Source organism: Carassius gibelio, chromosome A19, assembly GCF_023724105.1.
Source record: "Carassius gibelio isolate Cgi1373 ecotype wild population from Czech Republic chromosome A19, carGib1.2-hapl.c, whole genome shotgun sequence".
Taxonomy (NCBI): domain Eukaryota; kingdom Metazoa; phylum Chordata; class Actinopteri; order Cypriniformes; family Cyprinidae; genus Carassius; species Carassius gibelio.
The window spans coordinates 8,772,363-8,791,197 of record NC_068389.1 but is presented as its reverse complement, the minus strand read 5'-3'; the positions used below and the strand labels follow the sequence as shown (position 1 = coordinate 8,791,197).

Genomic DNA, 18,835 nt, shown 5'->3' with positions numbered 1-18,835 from the left:
TTATATATATATATATTGTTCTGTGAATGTGATTTTAAAGTCTAGATGATTCAGATTAACCCTTTAACTGCCATATCCTTTAAAACCTCACTGCCAGAGGGATATTGTGAATGCATGTGCCCGCTGGGCACAGTTTACCTGATGCCACCGGGGGTGGCGATGGCACTGGTGGCTTGAGCCCGCCATCGCTGCTTGCAGCTATATTTATTATTATTTTTATTTTTTATTAAACCTTCCGGGGTGCTTTGGGGGCCTTAACATGCTCAAAAACTCTTGAAAATTGGCACACACATTGGAATCTGCGGCCATCAGGACGCCGCAGAGGCTGGGACCCGGGCGTGGCACAGGGGCTCTACAGCGCCCCCTGGAAGACAGTCAGAATTCTTGAACCATAGCTCACACACACTTGCATGTATTTATATCAAACTCGGTACACTTATAGATCTCATTGAGCCAAACAACTTTCACACTTTATGTCATAGGCTCCGCCCAAGAGGAAGTCAGCTATTCAGGGCTGTTTAAAAAAAGCATGCTCTGGAATTTGAAATACTCCTCTGAGGTTTTCAACCCGTTCGCCACGAAACTCGGTGAACATGATCTCAAGACATTGAGGATGAAAAATTGCGAGGGGATTTTTGATATCTCGAACGGTTTGCCCGTGGCGAGGCATGGAACTTATGGCGAGAAATGAGAAACAGGAAATGTCTAATAACATCCACATACATTTCCTGAATTTGATCAAACTTCATGGGTTTGTTCGTTGTATGATACCGATTGTATATATGTGGCTATTAAGAGTCAACGTTATAGCGCCACCAACTGGCAGCAGGAAGTGTGTCATTTTCCAAATGCTTTGAATTCAGCATCTTATTTTTACTCGATTTACTTAAAACTTCATCAGAATAATGACAAAACACGGCCGATGTAAATCTGTTGTGGGGATATTGATATCTGATATAGTGTTGCCATGGCAACGTGTCAAACTTGAATGTTCTGTTATGGTGAGTTTGAGGCAGACAACAAGTTCAGATTTACATGAAACTCAAAACACATATCAGTATTAGTGATAGCTAGACAATGGCAAAAGCTTTTAAAAGGGCGTGAAGGAGGCACTCTATAGCGCCACCTTTTGTCAAAAGTTGGGGGGTTAGTTTTAGCTACAGACACCAAACTTGGTACATAAATTGTTCTTTTCAAGACGGACAACTTTCTAATTCACAGTCATCAGCTACGATCAACAGGAAGTCGGCTATTTTGATTTGAATGTGTATTTTTGAGATTTTACAGTTGTGAATTAATGAATAATGCATTTTATTTAGTTTTAGCTACAGACACCAAACTCGGTACTTAAATTGTTCTTATCAAGACGGACAACTTTCTAATTCACAGTCATAAGCTACGATCAACAGGAAGTCAAACCTTTAAAAAACATTTTTAATTTAGAAAACCAGTGATTCTGAGGAAATATGCATAGTTTCATGACTTTACAGCACTGTATGATTAAAAGAAAATTAAAAAACTGTCAGACATCTGATCTCACTCTGTCACTCTGTGTGCTGACTCTGTGTGTGTGTGTGAGTGTGAGTGGGGGAGGGGTGTGAGCTGAGTGGCAGACAGACAGAGAGAGAGAGAGAGAGAGAGAGAGAGAGAGACTTAAACATCTCTTTAATCACCAGAAAAAAAACTGTATTTTAAATAGTTATTTTTTTGTTGTTGTTGCAAATTGTGCTGTTATCATTACATCTTAAGAAATATCTTAGGCCTTATCCTTTTCTGACAGTTTCAGGGATTAAAAAAAATCCTAAAAAACCTTATTTGTGCTGCAAATAATAATTTCAAACTCATTTGATACTGACCTCTGTCACCCTGTGACATGACATTTATTTGAATTTACATAATCTCAAGGATGTAACAGTAAAACTGTTCAGCTCACAGATGAAGACTAAGCTTTAATGCAAGCAGAACTATTTCACAAATGCTTATAGGTTAATGAAATCATAACAAAACACTTTTAAATTATTTAAGGATTTGGTAACACTTTAAAATAATGTCTCAATTGTTAACATTAGTAAATGCATTGGTAACACTTCATAATAGCTTGCAATTCTTAGCTAAGCATTAGTAAATAGTCAGTTCATGCTTTATATAGCCTTCTCCCAAAATTAATATTTTAGTAAGCATTTTATAAATACAGCTATAATTAAATTGTTCATGGTTTATATGCACATTTATTTTGAGGAGATTAAAGGCTGTAATCTCCCTAAAAACAATGTAAAATAAAAAATAAAATAAATAAAATAAACAAACACAGAACTCATAAATATTTATTTCAAGATGCAATAAAAGAAAACTGTACACTTGAATTTATATATATATATATATATATATATATATATATATATATATATATATATATATACACACACAATTGCATAAGTTTATATTTAAAAATGTTTAGCAAGTGTACAGCTAATAATAATAATAATGCATTTTATTTAGTTTTAGCTACAGACACCAAACTCGGTACTTAAATTGTTCTTATCAAGACGGACAACTTTCTAATTCACAGTCATAAGCTACGATCAACAGGAAGTCAGCTATTTTGATTTGAATGTGTATTTTTGAGATTTTACAGTTGTGAATTAATGCATACTCCTCACATGGGAAGTACACTATACACACCAAACTTTGACTACATGAAGAAACAACATCGAGGAACTTAAATTGCGAACGGATTTTGGTTAGCTTGAACGGTTTTGACGTGGTGATTTTTTGAAATGACAGTAAGAAGGGAAACATTAATTGTATTGTATGTCTAAATTGCAGCTTCCAAACACTTCAAGGCATGTTTTCATACAGAGATCAAATCATTATGAGGAAATATGCATAGTTTCATGACTTTACAACACTGTATGGATAAAAGAAAAGAAAAAACTGTCAGACTTCTCAACTGACATGATCTCACTCTGGCCACTCCGTCTGTGTGAAGAAAGGGAGGGGGAGAGGGAGGGGGAGTGTGAGTGTGAGGGGGTTGGTGACTGTGAATCTTTGGTGACTGACAGTGTGTGTGGATTGTAGGGAGGGGCTGTCTGGCAGAGAGAGAGAGAGAGAGAGAGAGAGAGAGAGAGAGAGAGAGAGAGACCTAATCATTCCTTTAATAATCAGGAAAAAAAATCTATATTTTAAATTGTTATTGTTTTTGTTGTTGCTAATGGTGGTGTTTTTTTCCTTTCATTACAGGTTAAGAAATCTCTTAGGCCTTATCCTTTTCTGACAGTTTTTGGGATTTAAAAACATCCTAAGAAGCCTTATTTGTGCTGCAAATTATAATTTCAAACTCATTTGATACTGACCTATGACAACCTGTGACGTGACATGATATTTATTAATCTCATGGATGTAACAGTAAAACTCTTCAACTGACAGATTAAGCTGCAATGCAAGCAAAACTATTTCACAAATGCGTATAGGTCATTAAAATCATTACAAAACACTAATACATTATTAAAGGGTTTGGTAACACTGTATAATAATGTCTAATTTGTTAACATTAGTAAATGCATTGGTAACACTTTATAATAACTGCACTCATTAGCTAAGCATTAGTAAATAGTTCATGATTATAAAGCCTTTTCCCTTAATAATAGTCATTATTAAGCAGGAATACATCTCTAATTACATTGTTCTTGGTTTAAAAGCACATATATTACAAAGGAGATTAAAGTTTCAGTTGTCTTATAAAATAAATCAATAAACACAACCCAGTTTGATTCAGAATTCAGAAATATTTATTTCAAGATGCAATAAAAGGAAACTGTACACTTGAAAAGGTTTTGAGCGATTCTTGAAGGACTAGCATCACCTTCACTTGTACGATGGTTTGAGGAATATATCTTCCAGATAGTACCGCCGCTCCCTATATGCAGAGTATGCAGTCTTCGTAGAGCACCAACTCCCAGAGGGGGCACCAGTTGCTCAAAAAAAACAAAACAAATATGCGCCATTCTCCCATCCGCGTTCGCGACCACTCAATAGCATTTGAGAAGAAAGACTTGTAGTCACAAAACATAATGTGTTCATATAGGTGTCAGCTACAATGCACACCTTATACATTTTTTATACATTTTAAAATAAAGTGTTACTAAAGTTATATATATTGTTCTGTGTATGTGATTTCAAAGTCTAGATTGGTCGGATTAACCCTTTAACTGCCACATCCCTTAAAACTTGATTGTCAGAGGGTTACTGTAAATGCTTATGCCCGCTGGGCACAGTTTTCCCGATGCCACCAGGGTGGCGTTGCACTGATGGCTTGAGCCCGACATCGCTGCTTGCAGCTATATTTATTATTATTTTTTTTATTTTTTATTTAACCTTCCGGGGGTTTTTAGGGGCCTTAACATGCTCAAAAACTCTTGAAAATTGGCACACACATTGGAATCTGCGGCCATCAGGACGCCGCAGAGGCTGGGACCCGGGCGTGGCACAGGGACTCTACAGCGCCCCCTGGAACACCTTCAGAAATCTTGAACCATAGCTCACACAGACTTGCATGTATTTATATGAAACTCGGTACACTTATAGATCTCATTGAGCCGAACAACTTTCACACTTTATGTCATAGGCTCCGCCCAACAGGAAGTCAGCTATTCAGAGCTGTTTAAAAAAAGCATGCTCTGGAATTTGAAATACTCCTCTGAGGTTTTCAACCCGTTCGCCACGAAACTCGGTGAACATGATCTCAAGACATTGGGGACGAAAAATTGCGAGGGGATTTTTGATATCTTGAACGGTTTGCCCGTAGCGAGGCGTGGAAATTATGGCGAGAAATGAGAAACAGGAAATGTCTAATAACATCCACATACATTTCCTGAATTTGATCAAACTTCATTGGTTTGTTCGTTGTATGATACCGATCGTATATATGTGACTATTAAGAGTCAACGTTATAGCGCCACCAACTGGCAGCAGGAAGTGAGTCATTTTCAAAATGTTTTGAATTCAGCATCTTATTTTTACTCGATTTACTTAAAACTTCATCAGAATAATGACAAAACACGGCCGATGTAAATCTGTTGTGGGGATATTGATATCTGATATGGCGTTGCCATGGCAACGTGTCAAACTTGAATGTTCTGTTATGATGAGTTTGAGGCAGACACCAACCTCAGATTTACATGAAACTAAAAACACATATCAGTATTAGTGATAGCTAGACAATGGGAAAAGCTTTTAAAAGGGCGTGAAGGAGGCATGCTATAGCGCCACCTTTTGTCAAAAGTGGGGGGTTTAGTTTTAGCTACAGACACCAAACTTGGTACATAAATTGTTCTTATCAAGACGGACAACTTTCTAATTCACAGTCATCAGCTACGACCAACAGGAAGTCGGCTATTTTTATTTGAATATTTAAATTGAGCTCTGATTTAATGCATTCTCCTCAGAGGAAATGTTCACTATACTCACCAAACTTTGTCTACATGTTGAAAAAACATTGAGGAACTTAAATTGCGAACGGATTTTGGTTAGCTTGAACCGTTTTGTCGTGGTGATTTTTTGAAATGACAGTAAAAAGGGAATCATTAATTGTCTTGTATTTTTAAATTGCAGCTTCCAAACACTTTAAAAAAAAATCATACAGAGATCAAATTATTCTGAGGACATATGCATAGTTTCATGACCTTACAACACTGTATGATTAAAAGAAAATTTAAAAAAAACTGTCAGACATCTCAACTCACTCTGTCCCTCTGTTTGAGCAATGTATGTGTGCTGACTGAGTGCATGTGTGTGTGTGAGTGTGTGTGTGAGTGGGGGATGGGCATGAGCTGAGTGGCAGACACAATGAGAGAGAGAGAGAGAGACTTAATCATCTCTTTAATCACCAGAAAAAAAAATGTATTTTAAATTGTTATTTTTTGTTGCTGTTGCTAACATTGCTGTTTTCATTACAGCTTAAAAAATCTCTTAGGCCTTATCCTTTTCTGACAGTTTCAGGAATTAAAAACAAAATTCTAAAAATACTTATTTGTGCTGCAAATAATAATTTCAACTCATTTGATACTGACCTATTCCATCCTGTGACATGACATTTATCTTAATTTACATAATCTCATGGATGTAACAGTAAAACTGTTCAGTTCACAGATGAAGACTAAGCTTCTTTCACAAATGCTTATAAGTCATTAAAGGATTTAATAACACTGTAAAATAATGTCTAATTTGTTAACATTAGTAAATGCATTGGTAACACTTTATAATAACTGCACTCATTAGTAAATAGTCAGTTTATGCTTTATAAAGCCTTGTCCCAATATTAATAGTCAGTAGTAAGCAGTTTATAAATACAGCTATAAATAGCTTGTTCTTGGTTTATAAGCACATTTATTAAAAAGGAGAGTAATCTTTTCAGTTATCTTCCTATGAAAAATAAAAAAAATAAAAATAAACAAACAACAACACAGATTGATACAGAACTCAGAAATTTTATTGTGGATTTATGATAAAATTAGCATGTAAAAATGAATTCATACTCCTCCGAGAAGACATAAGTAGTTCACACCAAACTTTTTCAACATGATGCTAATATACTGAAGATGTTAAATTGCGAATGGGTTTAGGATACCTTAAATGGTGTGGCCATAGCGATTTATTAAAGTAACATAAAAAAATACAATAGTTATTTTACGATATCTTTAAAATTTTTCATTTCAACTCTTCATAATTTTTTATATATGTAGAAGTCATCATTTGAAGGAAGCAAAGTAAGTTTCATAGCTTTAACATTTTCAAGAGCCAGCATAAAATTAAAACTATCATAACTTATAAATCAAGCTTGCAATTCTTAGTACCAATAATGGCCACCAGATGGAGCTATAGGATTACTTTTAAATAATTATTGTAGAAACGAGTATGATTTAAATCATTTATAGAAATCTTTCAAAGAAAAATAATATGAATTTTATGTATTTACTGATAAAATGACCCTCACTTAATTAGAAAAACAAGCTGAAGTATTGTGAACTGTATATTAAGAAATAATTCTTTATAGGCTTTATGGACAGATAAGTTTTGAGTGACTCTTGAAGGTTCAGCCCCACATCCTCTTTTACCACTGTTTAAAGAATTTATCTTACAGAACAGGTGCGAATGAATTTTGGATAGCTTGAATGGTTTTGTCGTGGTGATTTATTGAAATAACAGTAAAAAAGTAACCAGTAAATGTCTTTTTATTTTTTTAAAGTGCAGCTTCTAAACACTTCAAAAAAATGTACACATAGAAGACAAGTCATTCTGAGGAAATATGCATAGTTTCATGACTATACAACACTATATGGATGATAGAAAATTAAAAAACTATCAAACATCTGATGTAACTCTGTCCCTCTGTCACTGTGGGTAATGTGTGTGTGTGTGTGTGTGTGTAAGTGAATTAGGTGTGAAACTATCAGGGAGCATTTAGTCTCCAGCGCCAACATTTTACAGAACTGCCACTTTCCTGGAGTCTCCAGAATTACTCTGTGTCAGGTTCTGAGAGATCTAAGATTCCAAAAAATGATTTAATTAGAATACCATGAAGTATTGTGAAATACTATATATTAAGACTTTATATATAGGCTTTATGAACAGATTAGAGTGACTCGTGAAGGACCAGCACCACCTTCTCTTGTCCAATGGTTTGAGGAATATATCTTCCAGAATCCGGGATTAAGATTTAGGAGCTCTTTTTTATTCCACCCCCTTTCCTGAAAGTCTGTCTTGCAGAATTGACTAAAAATTAATCTTCACATTAATTCCTAATTATTTTGCAATTCTTTTTGTCAGTTCTTCTTGACCTGTTTTTTTCTTCTTCTTTTCTGACCTCATGACCCAGTCAGCATTTTTTGTACAATGACCAAGTCTTAACTTATCAATTTCTGTATTGCATTTGTGTTTGATATTTCTCACAGGCTTTACAGAGTTAAAACTCTTTTTTTAGCGCATTTCATCTGTAAAAGAAAACATGCCCAATAATTCTGCACACATGAATATAAGGAGTTTTTCTCTTCCAGCTTTCCTGGACTATTGTATAGCACTCATAAATGATTAAATAAAAAATAATGGTAGTTATTAAGATTGATATGGTTTGGAATTGGTAAAATGTGCTTGGAAAAAAATCACAATAAAACAATGTTTTAATGTTTAAGTTTGGAATATTAACTGACATGAATGAATGCTATATAAATATTGTTTGTGTTAACATAATGTTTAGAAATGAAATATTATTGTAAAGTGTCACTAAAGTAATATATATTGTTCTGTGAATGTGATTTTAAAGTCTTGATGATTCGGATTAACCCTTTAACTACCATATCCTTTAAAACCTCACTGCCAGAGGGATATTGTGAATGCATGTGCCCGCTGGGCACAGTTTACCTGATGCCACCGGGGTGGCGATGGCATTGGTGGCTTGAGCCCGCCATCGCTGCTTGCAGCTATATTTATTCTTCTTCTTCTTCTTCTCCCGAATGAATCGCATTTTGAGGGCTTTAACATGCTCAAAAAGTCATGAAACTTTGCACACGCGTCAAACCTGGTGAAAATTTTCGTCTGATATAGGATTCAGAAGAGGGTGTGGCAAAATGGCTCGACAGCGCCACCTATGCCAAGAAAATCAACAGCCTTCCAGCTATGTTTCACGTACATGCACGAAAATTGGCACACATATGTAACACACCAATACCTACAAAAAAGACTCTTGGAGCGAAATTCTAAACCCAACAGGAAGTCGGTTATTTTTAATATTATGAGCATATTTTGTGTAATTTTGGTCATTTCCATGTGTTGTATTTTAACGAACTCCTCCTAGAGATTTCTTCAAATCAACACCAAATTTGGTATGCCTAATCTAAAGGCCTTTGCGATGTTAAATTGCGAAGATCTTGAGTTTTCGTTGAAGGGCGTGTCCGTGGCGGCCTGGCGAATTTCGATGATTCGCCATGAAAAATGAAGTTGCTATAACTCACACATACAATGTCCAATCTGCCCCAAACTTCATATGTTTGATGAGACTCCGAACCTGAACAGATTGACATGCCCATATTCAGTTATAGTCATAGCGCCACCTATTGGCAACAGGAAGTGACATATTTTACGCTGCGACGAACTACTCCTAGAAATTTTATGACATCAATGTCTTTTTTGTGGTCAGTCTAATCTAAAGGCCTGTGCGATGTTCAGTTGTGAAGATCTTGAGTTTTCGTTAAAAGGCTTGTTCATGGTGCCGCGACGAATTTCGATGTCTCGCCATGGGAATTAAAGATGTTATAACTCAGGCAAAAAATGTCCGATCTTCCCCAAACTTCACATATGTGATGAGAGGCCTGGCCTGAACAGATCTGCAGGCCAATATTCCACCGGGTGTGGCAGAATGGCTCTATAGCGCCACCTATACACTTTCAACGGAGTGCGCCTCAAGTTATGTTTCACGTACATGTACAAAAATTGGTACACACATGTAACACACCAATACCTACAAAAAAGTCTCTTGGTACGAAATCCGGATCCCAACAGGAAGTCGGTTATTTTGAATTTTCCCTTCAAAATTGGTGTTGTTTTTGCCATTTTCAGGGGTTGTACTTTAACGAACTCCTCCTAGAGATTTATTCAGATCAACACCAAACTTGGTCAGTGTAATCTAAAGCCATTTGCGATGTTAAATTGCGAAGGACTTGAGGTTTCGTTAAAGGGCGTGTCCATGGCGGCCTCACAAATTTCGATGTTTCGCCATGAAAAAGGAAGTTGCTGTAACTCAGACATATAATGTCCAATATGCCCCAAACTTCACATGTTGGATGAGAATCTTGACCTGAACAGATCTACATGCCCATATTCATTTATAGTCATAGCGCCACCTATTGGCAACAGGAAGTGACATATTTTACACTGCGACGAACTACTCCTAGAAATTTTATTACATCAATGTATTTTTTGTGGTCAGTCTAATCTAAAGACCTGTGTGATGTTTAGTTGTGAAGATCTTGAGTTTTTGTTAAAAGGCATGTCCATGGCGCCGTGACGAAGTTCGATGTCTCGTCATGGGAATAAAAGATGTTATTACTCAGGCATAAAGTGTCCGATCTTCCCCAAACTTCACATGTGTGATAAGAGTTCTGGCCTGAACACATCTGAAGGCCAATATTCCATTGGGTGTGGCAAAATGGCTCGATAGCGCCACGGAGTGCATATACACATTCAATGGAGTGCGCCTCGAGCTATTTTTCACGTACATGTACAAAAATCGGTACACACATGTAACACACCAATACCTACAAAAAAGTCTCCTGGTACGAAATCCGAATCCCATCAGGAAGTCGGTTATTTAGAATTTTCTTTGGCAAAATTGGCGTTGTTTTTGCCATTTTCAGGGGTTGTACTTGAACAAACTACTCCTAGAGATATATTCAGATCAACACCAAACTTGGTCAGTTAAATCTAAAGGCCTTTGCGATGTTAAATTGTGAAGATTTTGAGGTTTCGTTAAAGGGCGTGTCCATGGCGGCCTGAGAAATTTTGATGTTTCGCCATGAAAAAGGAAGTTGCTTTAACTCAGACATACAATGTCCAATCGGCCCCAAACTTCACATGTTAGATAAGACTTCTGCCCTTAACAGATCTACATGCCCATATTCAGTTATACTCATAGCGCCACCTGCTGGCAACAGGAAGTTACATGTTTTATGCTGCGACAAACTACTCCTAGAATTTTTTTTAGATTCATGTATTTTTTGTGGTCAGTCTATGAGTTTAAATGCATGTTTCTCACCATTCACCTATTTACTAAAGCCACTCGCTGCCGGTGAGCCCGTGTGCGAGGGCCCGTTCATCGCTGCTTGCAGCTTTAATTGATTTTGTTTTCGCACATCATGCAGTAAGTTGTGTGTGTTTGTAATCAGGAAGACTTGTATTTGGCTTCTTAGGTACTCAAATGTAATACCCATCTAACTTATACAATACAGTGGAATATTGCAATAGTTTTAGTATACCATCCTCTATTAGTCATACAAAATATTTTTTGCTTTTATTTATTTATATATTTTTTTATTTGTATCATACATATTGGGGGCTGGGCCCCCTAAAATGAAAATCCTAGATTCGAACCTGATTTTAAGTATATCTTTGGAAAAATGATTTATGATGCACTATAAATGATACAATGTTGAAATGCATGTGGAAAATACAGTTAAATAGTAGCCTATTACAAGTAATATATCATGTAATTTAAAAGTTAATTAAAATTATTTGAATTGTATTGCAAAACAGCCTATGCTTGTTACATTCTGTTTCCCTATTTTGGTCATGTCCCGTTTTTTGTTTGGTTAATTGATTAATCCCCAACTGTTCTCCATTCCCCAGATTACCTCCTTTGTGTTTAAAACCCTGTCTGTTTGGTTCCTTCTTGTCCGTGATTATCAATGTTACCTCTGTTAATGTTACTGATGTTCATTAAACTCCTCTTCTGATTTAAAATCCTCCTCGTTCGTCTGGTTCCCACACCTGCATACACAGTTTGTAACAAGCATTCTTTTACAAGTACAAACAAGTACTTCTTTTTCACTTACGCAGTTTCATTTTGATTTCATAGGCATAGAAATGTCTGGCGTTCATTCAGCACCTGTGAACATAAATACTTTGTTTTTATTGGCCATTAAAACACTTAGACTTTGGTGAGAGCTGTAAGACCACTGATGCATCTCAGAACTGTTACCTTGGATATTTATCCTTGCACCAACAAAGCAGAATTAATATAAGGTAATTATTTTACAACTTTACAACTAACATTTTTTGTGTATGCAGTTGTACAGCTATCTTTATAAGAGCAAGTTTGAATTTTGGACTGTCGGAGTGAGGACAATCTTGTAAAGTGAGGACATTTTGCCCGGTCCTTACTTTCTGAGAGGGTAGGTTTAGGGTAAGGGTTTGTGTGAGGCACTTAGTTCTGATAGGTAGTTTTAGGGTCAAGAATTAAAGATTGCATTGTGTCAGTGTATATCCTCACAAATACAGCTATACAGAGTTGAGTGTATATGTGTGTGTGTGTGTGTGTGTGTGTGTGTCAGTAGTCAGACTTGAATTTGGCTTATTCAGTACTCAAATGTAACTTATGCAGTACAGTTGAATACTGCAAGGTTTAGTATATCACCATAATCTATGTCAAACATTTTATTATTATTATTTTTTTTTTTATATTGTCTTTGGGGGCTGACCCCCCTGAAATGAAAATCCTTGAATTGTCCCTGATTTTAAGCACATCTTTGGAAAAATGACCTAGGATTCACTGTAAATGACACGATGTTGGAATGCATGTGGAAAATACAGTTAAAATTACAAGTAATATAGCTATCCTGTCATGTCATTTAAAATTGACATTAAAATGTATTTGATTTGTATAGCAAAACAGCCTAGCATTCTTTTACAAGTACAGACAAGTACTTTTTTCAGTTGGATTTCACAGGCATATAAATGTCTTGTGTCATGAGTCTGGAGAGTTAGATATTGGTCAGCTCTTTCAAACATGTGTCTTGTGCTATGTGAATGCAAGCTAACATCATGGGTTATGATATCACACCAGTTCTTTTCAGTAATGAAGGAGTTTTCTGACAGGACTCCACTGATGTTTTGTGGAAGTATTAAATAAATTCAGCCAGAATATTTTCAGTGTCCTTAAGGTGCCCTAATGGTTTATTTGCTTTGTTGTTTCTGAGTAACTAGAGCCATGTGCTACATGTTACCTGACGGCAGATTTTGTTCACCAAGTCTGAAGCACAGCTTGGAACGGCATTTTCCAACTACTGTGAGAGTTTAGCCCCCAAAGATTCAAACCCATGTCAAATAAATCATAATTTAAAAACTAATTTATTAATTTCCTTTTACAATTAATTTTCCTTCTTTTCTTAAAGTTAACTTTTACAACATCAAACCAACCAAATTAAGTTTAAATTTCAATATTTAATTGTTTGAATTTCTGAAACAATATGTATATATGATAAACTAAACCAGTAATATCACATTAAAATACCAGTTTATAATCCAGCTATAATATTTATAACATGTAGCTAAATGGTTTGCATGTCGCTAAATCACCTATACGCATCAAAAATATTTTTATACCAAGACAAATTTGCTTTGATGTAACAACTATTACATCTGTTATGCGACAATATTACTTTGACAAACCAAAAACTGTTTTTAAAGAAAACGGGGGACTTCCATTCCCCCAATGTGTTCCAATCTCTACTCACATCACTCACATCGTTATACACCAATCGGTCTGCAAAGCCCCGGACACACCTTCTGACAAATAATCATTTTAAGATGTGCCACGGGAGACGTTATTAGTGGACGTAAATGACTTTCTGCTTCAGAACTTTTTAACAGAACATATCTATATCTCTCTTTACAGGAAAACATTACATGGTCAGGCTGTAAGGTTTATCACACTGGACTGAATCATGGTGGAGTCTCAGGATTCTTTTCCTTATGGTTCTTTATTGGAGTATCTGTTTACTTTGGTAGGACTGTTATTGTTCCTGCTGGATATAGCGCTGGACATTTGGACTGTTGTGTCATTCTATCAGGATGGGTCCTATGTGTATATGGCAGTGATGATCTTTCTGCTGCTGGGCTCTTCAGTGTTGTTACAGGTGTTTAGCTGGCTCTGGTACTCTGATTCACTGGAGAAGATTGAGAGCAAGGTGGAGAAATTTACAGCCCGGCATTCATTGATCAAACCATTTCACTTCCTGCAGCTCGGAGTCTACCTCAGGTTTGCTTCTCAATTTTCAGAATTCTTTAGCACACTTTTAGCAAGAGTCCTTATTACAGAAATAATAGTTCTTCGGCATCATTCAGTCATCATGTATTTCCAAACCCATAAGACTTTTGTTAGTTTTCAAAATGACGAAGATGAACATATTTTAAATGAAACCTGAAAGTCAATCTGTTTATAAATCTAAATAAAACGAGTACTTCATAATCTATAAAATCCAAACTGTGGGCTCATTGTTGTCAAGTTTTGTTGTATTAAGTGTTGCTTGAGTTTAAGCAGTTACCTTGTGTTCACAGGTATGCTGGAGTGATAGAGATCTCCACAATGGATTTTATTCATTACACTAATAATTTCAGAGAGGGCATGACCATGTGCATGAACCACGATCTTCAGATGCTTCGTCTATTTGAGACATTTTCTGAAAGTGCCCCACTATTCACACTCATGATGTCTAGGATCCTACAGAGAGGAGAGCTGGAGCTTATTACAGGTCTGTCTCAAAACTAGAGCACTTTTTAAAATTTCAGATCTTAGTTCTTGTATATCTGTAAACTGCATGTTTTATAAAACTGGCATGGCAGCCAAGGTTGCCAGGTCTACATGACAAAAAAAGCCCTGTGGCCAGTCAAAAACATCTCAAAGTAGCCATATCCCAAATATCAAAGCTCATGCCATTTCCATAAAATAATGGACCGGGCCTGTTTGCAATCAGCACCTCAGTGTAGTATTTTAATCACTAAATACAGCAGAACAATCTAAAATGTTTAATTAAGACCCTGTGGCCTCATATGAGGACATTATATTTCGGAATTTCTCTGAGACTGTACATGTCAAGTCAAGTCACCTTTATTTATATAGCGCTTTAAACAAAATACATTGCGTCAAAAGCAACTGAACAACATTAATTAGGGAAACAGTGTGTCAATAATGCAAAATGATAGTTAAGGCAGTTCATCATTGAATTCAGTGATGTCATCTCTGTTCAGTTTAAATAGTGTCTGCGCATTTATTTGCAAGTCAATGATATCGCTGTAGATGAAGTGACCCCAACTAAGCAAGCCAGATGCGACAGCGGCAAGGAACCGAAACTCCATCGGTGACAGAATGGAGAAAAAAATCTTGGGATAAACCAGGCTCAGTTGGGGGGCCAGTTCTCCTCTGACCAGACGAAACCAGTAGTTCAATTCCAGGCTGCAGCAACGTCAGATTGTACAGAAGAATCATCTGTTTCCTGTGGTCTTGTCGTGGTGGTCCTCTGAGACAAGGTCTTTACAGGGGATCTGTGTCTGGGGTTCTAGTTGTCCTGGTTTCCGCTGTCTTTCAGGGATGTAGAGGTCCTTTCTAGGTGCTGATCCACCATCTGGTCTGGATACGTACTGGATCCGGGTGACTGCAGTGACCCTCTGATCTGGATACAAACTAGATCTTGTGGCTACGGTGACCTCGGAATAAGAAAGAAACAGACTAATATTAGCGTAGATGCCATTCTTCGAATGATGTAGCAAGTACATAGGGTGTTATGTGAAGTGTTTCCAGTTACGGTTTACATAATTAATGCAGCCTAAAAATCCTTTAACGGTTTTGGATATTAAAAGCATATTAGTATGTTATGTGTAAGCCAGGTTAAAGAGACGGATCTTTAATCTAGATTTAAACTGCAAGAGTGTGTCTGCCTCCCGAACAATGTTAGGTAAGTTATTCCAGAGTTTAGGCACCAAATAGGAAAAGGATCTGCCACCCGCAGTTGATTTTGATATTCTAGGTATTATCAAATTGCAAATCAAAAGTTTTGAGAACGTAGCAGACATAGTGGATTATAATGTAAAAGGAGCTCATTCAAATACTGAGGTGCAAAACCATAAAGGGCTTTATAAGCAATAAGCAATATTTTAAAATCTATACAATGTTTTATAGGGAGACAGTGCAGTGTTGACAGGACCGGGCTAATATGGTCATACTTCCTGGTTCTAGTACTTTAACTGATGTATTTTGGACTAGCTGTAGTTTGTTTACTTACCATGCAGAACAACCACCCAATAAAGCATTACAATAATCTAACCTTGAGGTCATAAATGCATGGATTAACATTTCGGCATTTGACATTGAGAGCATAGGCCGTAATTTAGATATATTTTTGAGATGGAAAAATGCAGTTTTACAAATGCTAGAAACGTGGCTTACTAAGGAAAGATTGCGATCAAATAGCACACCTAGGTTCCTAACTGATGACGAAGAATTGACAGAGCAACCATCAAGTCTCAGACAGTGTTCTAGGTTATTACAAGCAGAGTTTTTAGGTCCTATAATTAACACCTCTGTTTTTTTTTTTGGAATTTAGCAGTAAGAAATTACTCGTCATCCAGTTTTTTACATCGACTATATATTCCGTTAGTTTTTCAAATTGGTGTGTTTCACCGGGCCGCGAAGAAATATAGAGCTGAGTATCATCAGCATAACAATGAAAGCTAACACCATGTTTCCTGATGATATCTCCCAAGGGTAATATATAAAGCGTGAAGAGTAGCGGCCCTAGTACTGAGCCTTGAGGTACTCCATACTGCACTTGTGATCGGTATGATACATCTTCATTCACTGAAATGTCTGAAATTAATTTAGGGACACTCTTATGGAAATATGATATTTTTTTGTAATTGTCATTTAAATCATTTTAATGCCCTGGTACAGATTTAATTTATAGTTTAAGTTATACCTAAATCAAGCAACACAAAAAAGCCAAAGCGTTCCATTAAAGTCAGCAAGAAGTGGAAAGAGAGAGGTGAAATGGTCTCTGATTGTTATTTTAATATAACTGTTTGTTTTCCTGTTCTCAAATTTAATAGTCCAAATAGTATTCCAAGAGTGCTGATACAGTCCAAAAGCAAATTTCTCATTGTTTTTATGAATGAGTCATTGGTTCATTCACTCAATCAATTAATTTCAAACACCAGTACATTCTCAAGCTTAGTTTCAGTATGGCTGTGATCATATGGATATATATCACATATTCAGGTGAAGTTAAATTTTATGCAATGGTTTTCTGTTTCAGCTTTAAAAATCCTCACATCAGCTGCTGCAATTTCTAGTAGCATTGCCTTGTACCACCGCAGCATGCGTATCTATCTTCCCAAAAAACGCAAGATGAGTTGGATCTCCACGGGTGTCTACTTCCTGTGGAACTTGTTGCTGATCATTCCCCGTGTAACTGCTCTTGCACTCTTCTGCAGTGTTTTGCCATGCTACATCATAGCTCACTTCCTGTCCCTGTGGATGCTGCTGGTTTTAGCGGCCTGGAGCCAGAAAACAAATTACATGGAACATTCTGGTTGGGAATGGCTCTACAGAGCTTCTGTTGGACTCATTTGGTACTTCTGCTGGTTTAATGTATCAACAGGAAGCATAAAACTGAAGTTGATACTCTATTATAGTTTCATAGCTTTGGACACCACGATGCTGTTGGGGCTCTGGTACAGGAAGGAGTTTGAGTATGCAGGCTGCTGGAGATCCTTAAATCCACGCACCGTGATCCTGACACTACTAGGTTTGTACGCCACTGGAATACTAATGAAAATGTTTTACTACAGATGGTTTTATCCCAATGGTGATAAAGAGAAAATCACTGAACCCACTGAAAAAGTGAAGTTCAGAAGAGCTGCAAAATACGACATGGACTCAGTCTCGTCCCTGGAAGATATAGTTGCAGCTCCTGCGCAGCCTCTCTCTGGGGTCCTCAAGAGGAGCAGCACCATGGCTGCTAATTTCTACTTCTAGTTCTTGATTGAACTTTTTGGGTGTAATTTTTTATTTTTGCACAAAAAGCTTTTTATATGTTGTGAACATGAAAAATCTCATCCTATTTGTCAGTAAAAGAAAAAAAAAATAATAAACAGTGGTCTAATTTTCTGTTGTCTAAATAGAATGAATAATAGATTTCCTTTGCTTGACCCATTTGTGCATGCAGCATGCTTTAGCTCTTAGTTGGGACCAAATCATACACAGAGCGCAAGATGGGTAAACGGAACTGATCCTGGATGACCTTTTTATCCTCTTATACACGATCACAACAGATCACCAAAAGTGCACCTTTTTTTCCCAACATTTCACCATATTTTCACTTGTCTTAGTACAATACGCACAATCACAGATATAGATAAGAATACCTGTCTTTGTGTGTGCATGCATACATATTTTGGGGAATTGTGAGTGAAACCAGACCAAATCACCCAAAACCTCTTTAATTACGTCTTCATTTGTAAAACTGTGTTTTGTAATTGGTGAACATACAGCAGGATACAAGAAAGAGGAACTGATTAAAGTAGTATCTAAAAAATGGAGATAGATGGCATCAAATACAGCATTTTACATTACATTATGCCATATAATGGCATACATTACTGTATGTAGAGGCATATACCATGGTAGAGTCTGCACATATACCTCACATGCATCTGAAAAGTACAGCTAAAGTATAGATTGAGTCATATGGCACAGTGAGGACATTTACTGCATTGACAGTAAACTCTGCTCTAGCACAAAACCTTATGGCCACGCTATACCTTCATCACACCTTTTGATAACACACCGAAAAAATACTTTTACAAATATTATGCATTTTATTTGAGTTTTGCAAGTTAGGTAACAAGTGGGTTTTCTAACATGACAATTATTGCCTGTATTACTGTAATTATTTCAGGAAAAAAAAAAAAAAAGTTTTGAAACGTATAATGCTTTGTTTGCTCTTGAATGAATTGATTAATAAAAGTACAAAAAACAAATCATACGGTTGTTTTTTAGTGATTGAATCAAATGTTCTCAATATACAATATGATACAATAACCTTATGTTTTCAAACAATGCTTGCGCGGATGAAAATATGTATAACTGTAATGAGAGCAGATTTGAGAGGACTAGCGATGTAAAAAGTGTGATCACTTTGGATTTATGAAAATATACACCTTACTTGGGAAAATAGAACCAAAGTGAATAATAATAATAATAATAATAATAATAATAAAACAACAAGCTAAAACC

At 36.4% G+C, this 18,835-nt stretch overlaps 1 protein-coding gene across 1 annotated transcript; it reads left to right on the top strand.

Moving 5' to 3' along the window:
* The first annotated feature begins 11,514 nt into the window (after positions 1-11,514).
* Positions 11,515-17,691, top strand: LOC127935539 (XK-related protein 8-like). The gene is made up of 4 exons (XM_052533510.1): positions 11,515-11,790; positions 13,442-13,804; positions 14,104-14,297; positions 16,854-17,691. Exons 2-4 carry the CDS (start codon positions 13,491-13,493, stop codon positions 17,573-17,575), a joined length of 1,230 nt encoding a protein of 409 aa, XP_052389470.1. The 5' UTR covers positions 11,515-11,790; positions 13,442-13,490; the 3' UTR covers positions 17,576-17,691.
* Positions 17,692-18,835: the final 1,144 nt, after the last annotated feature.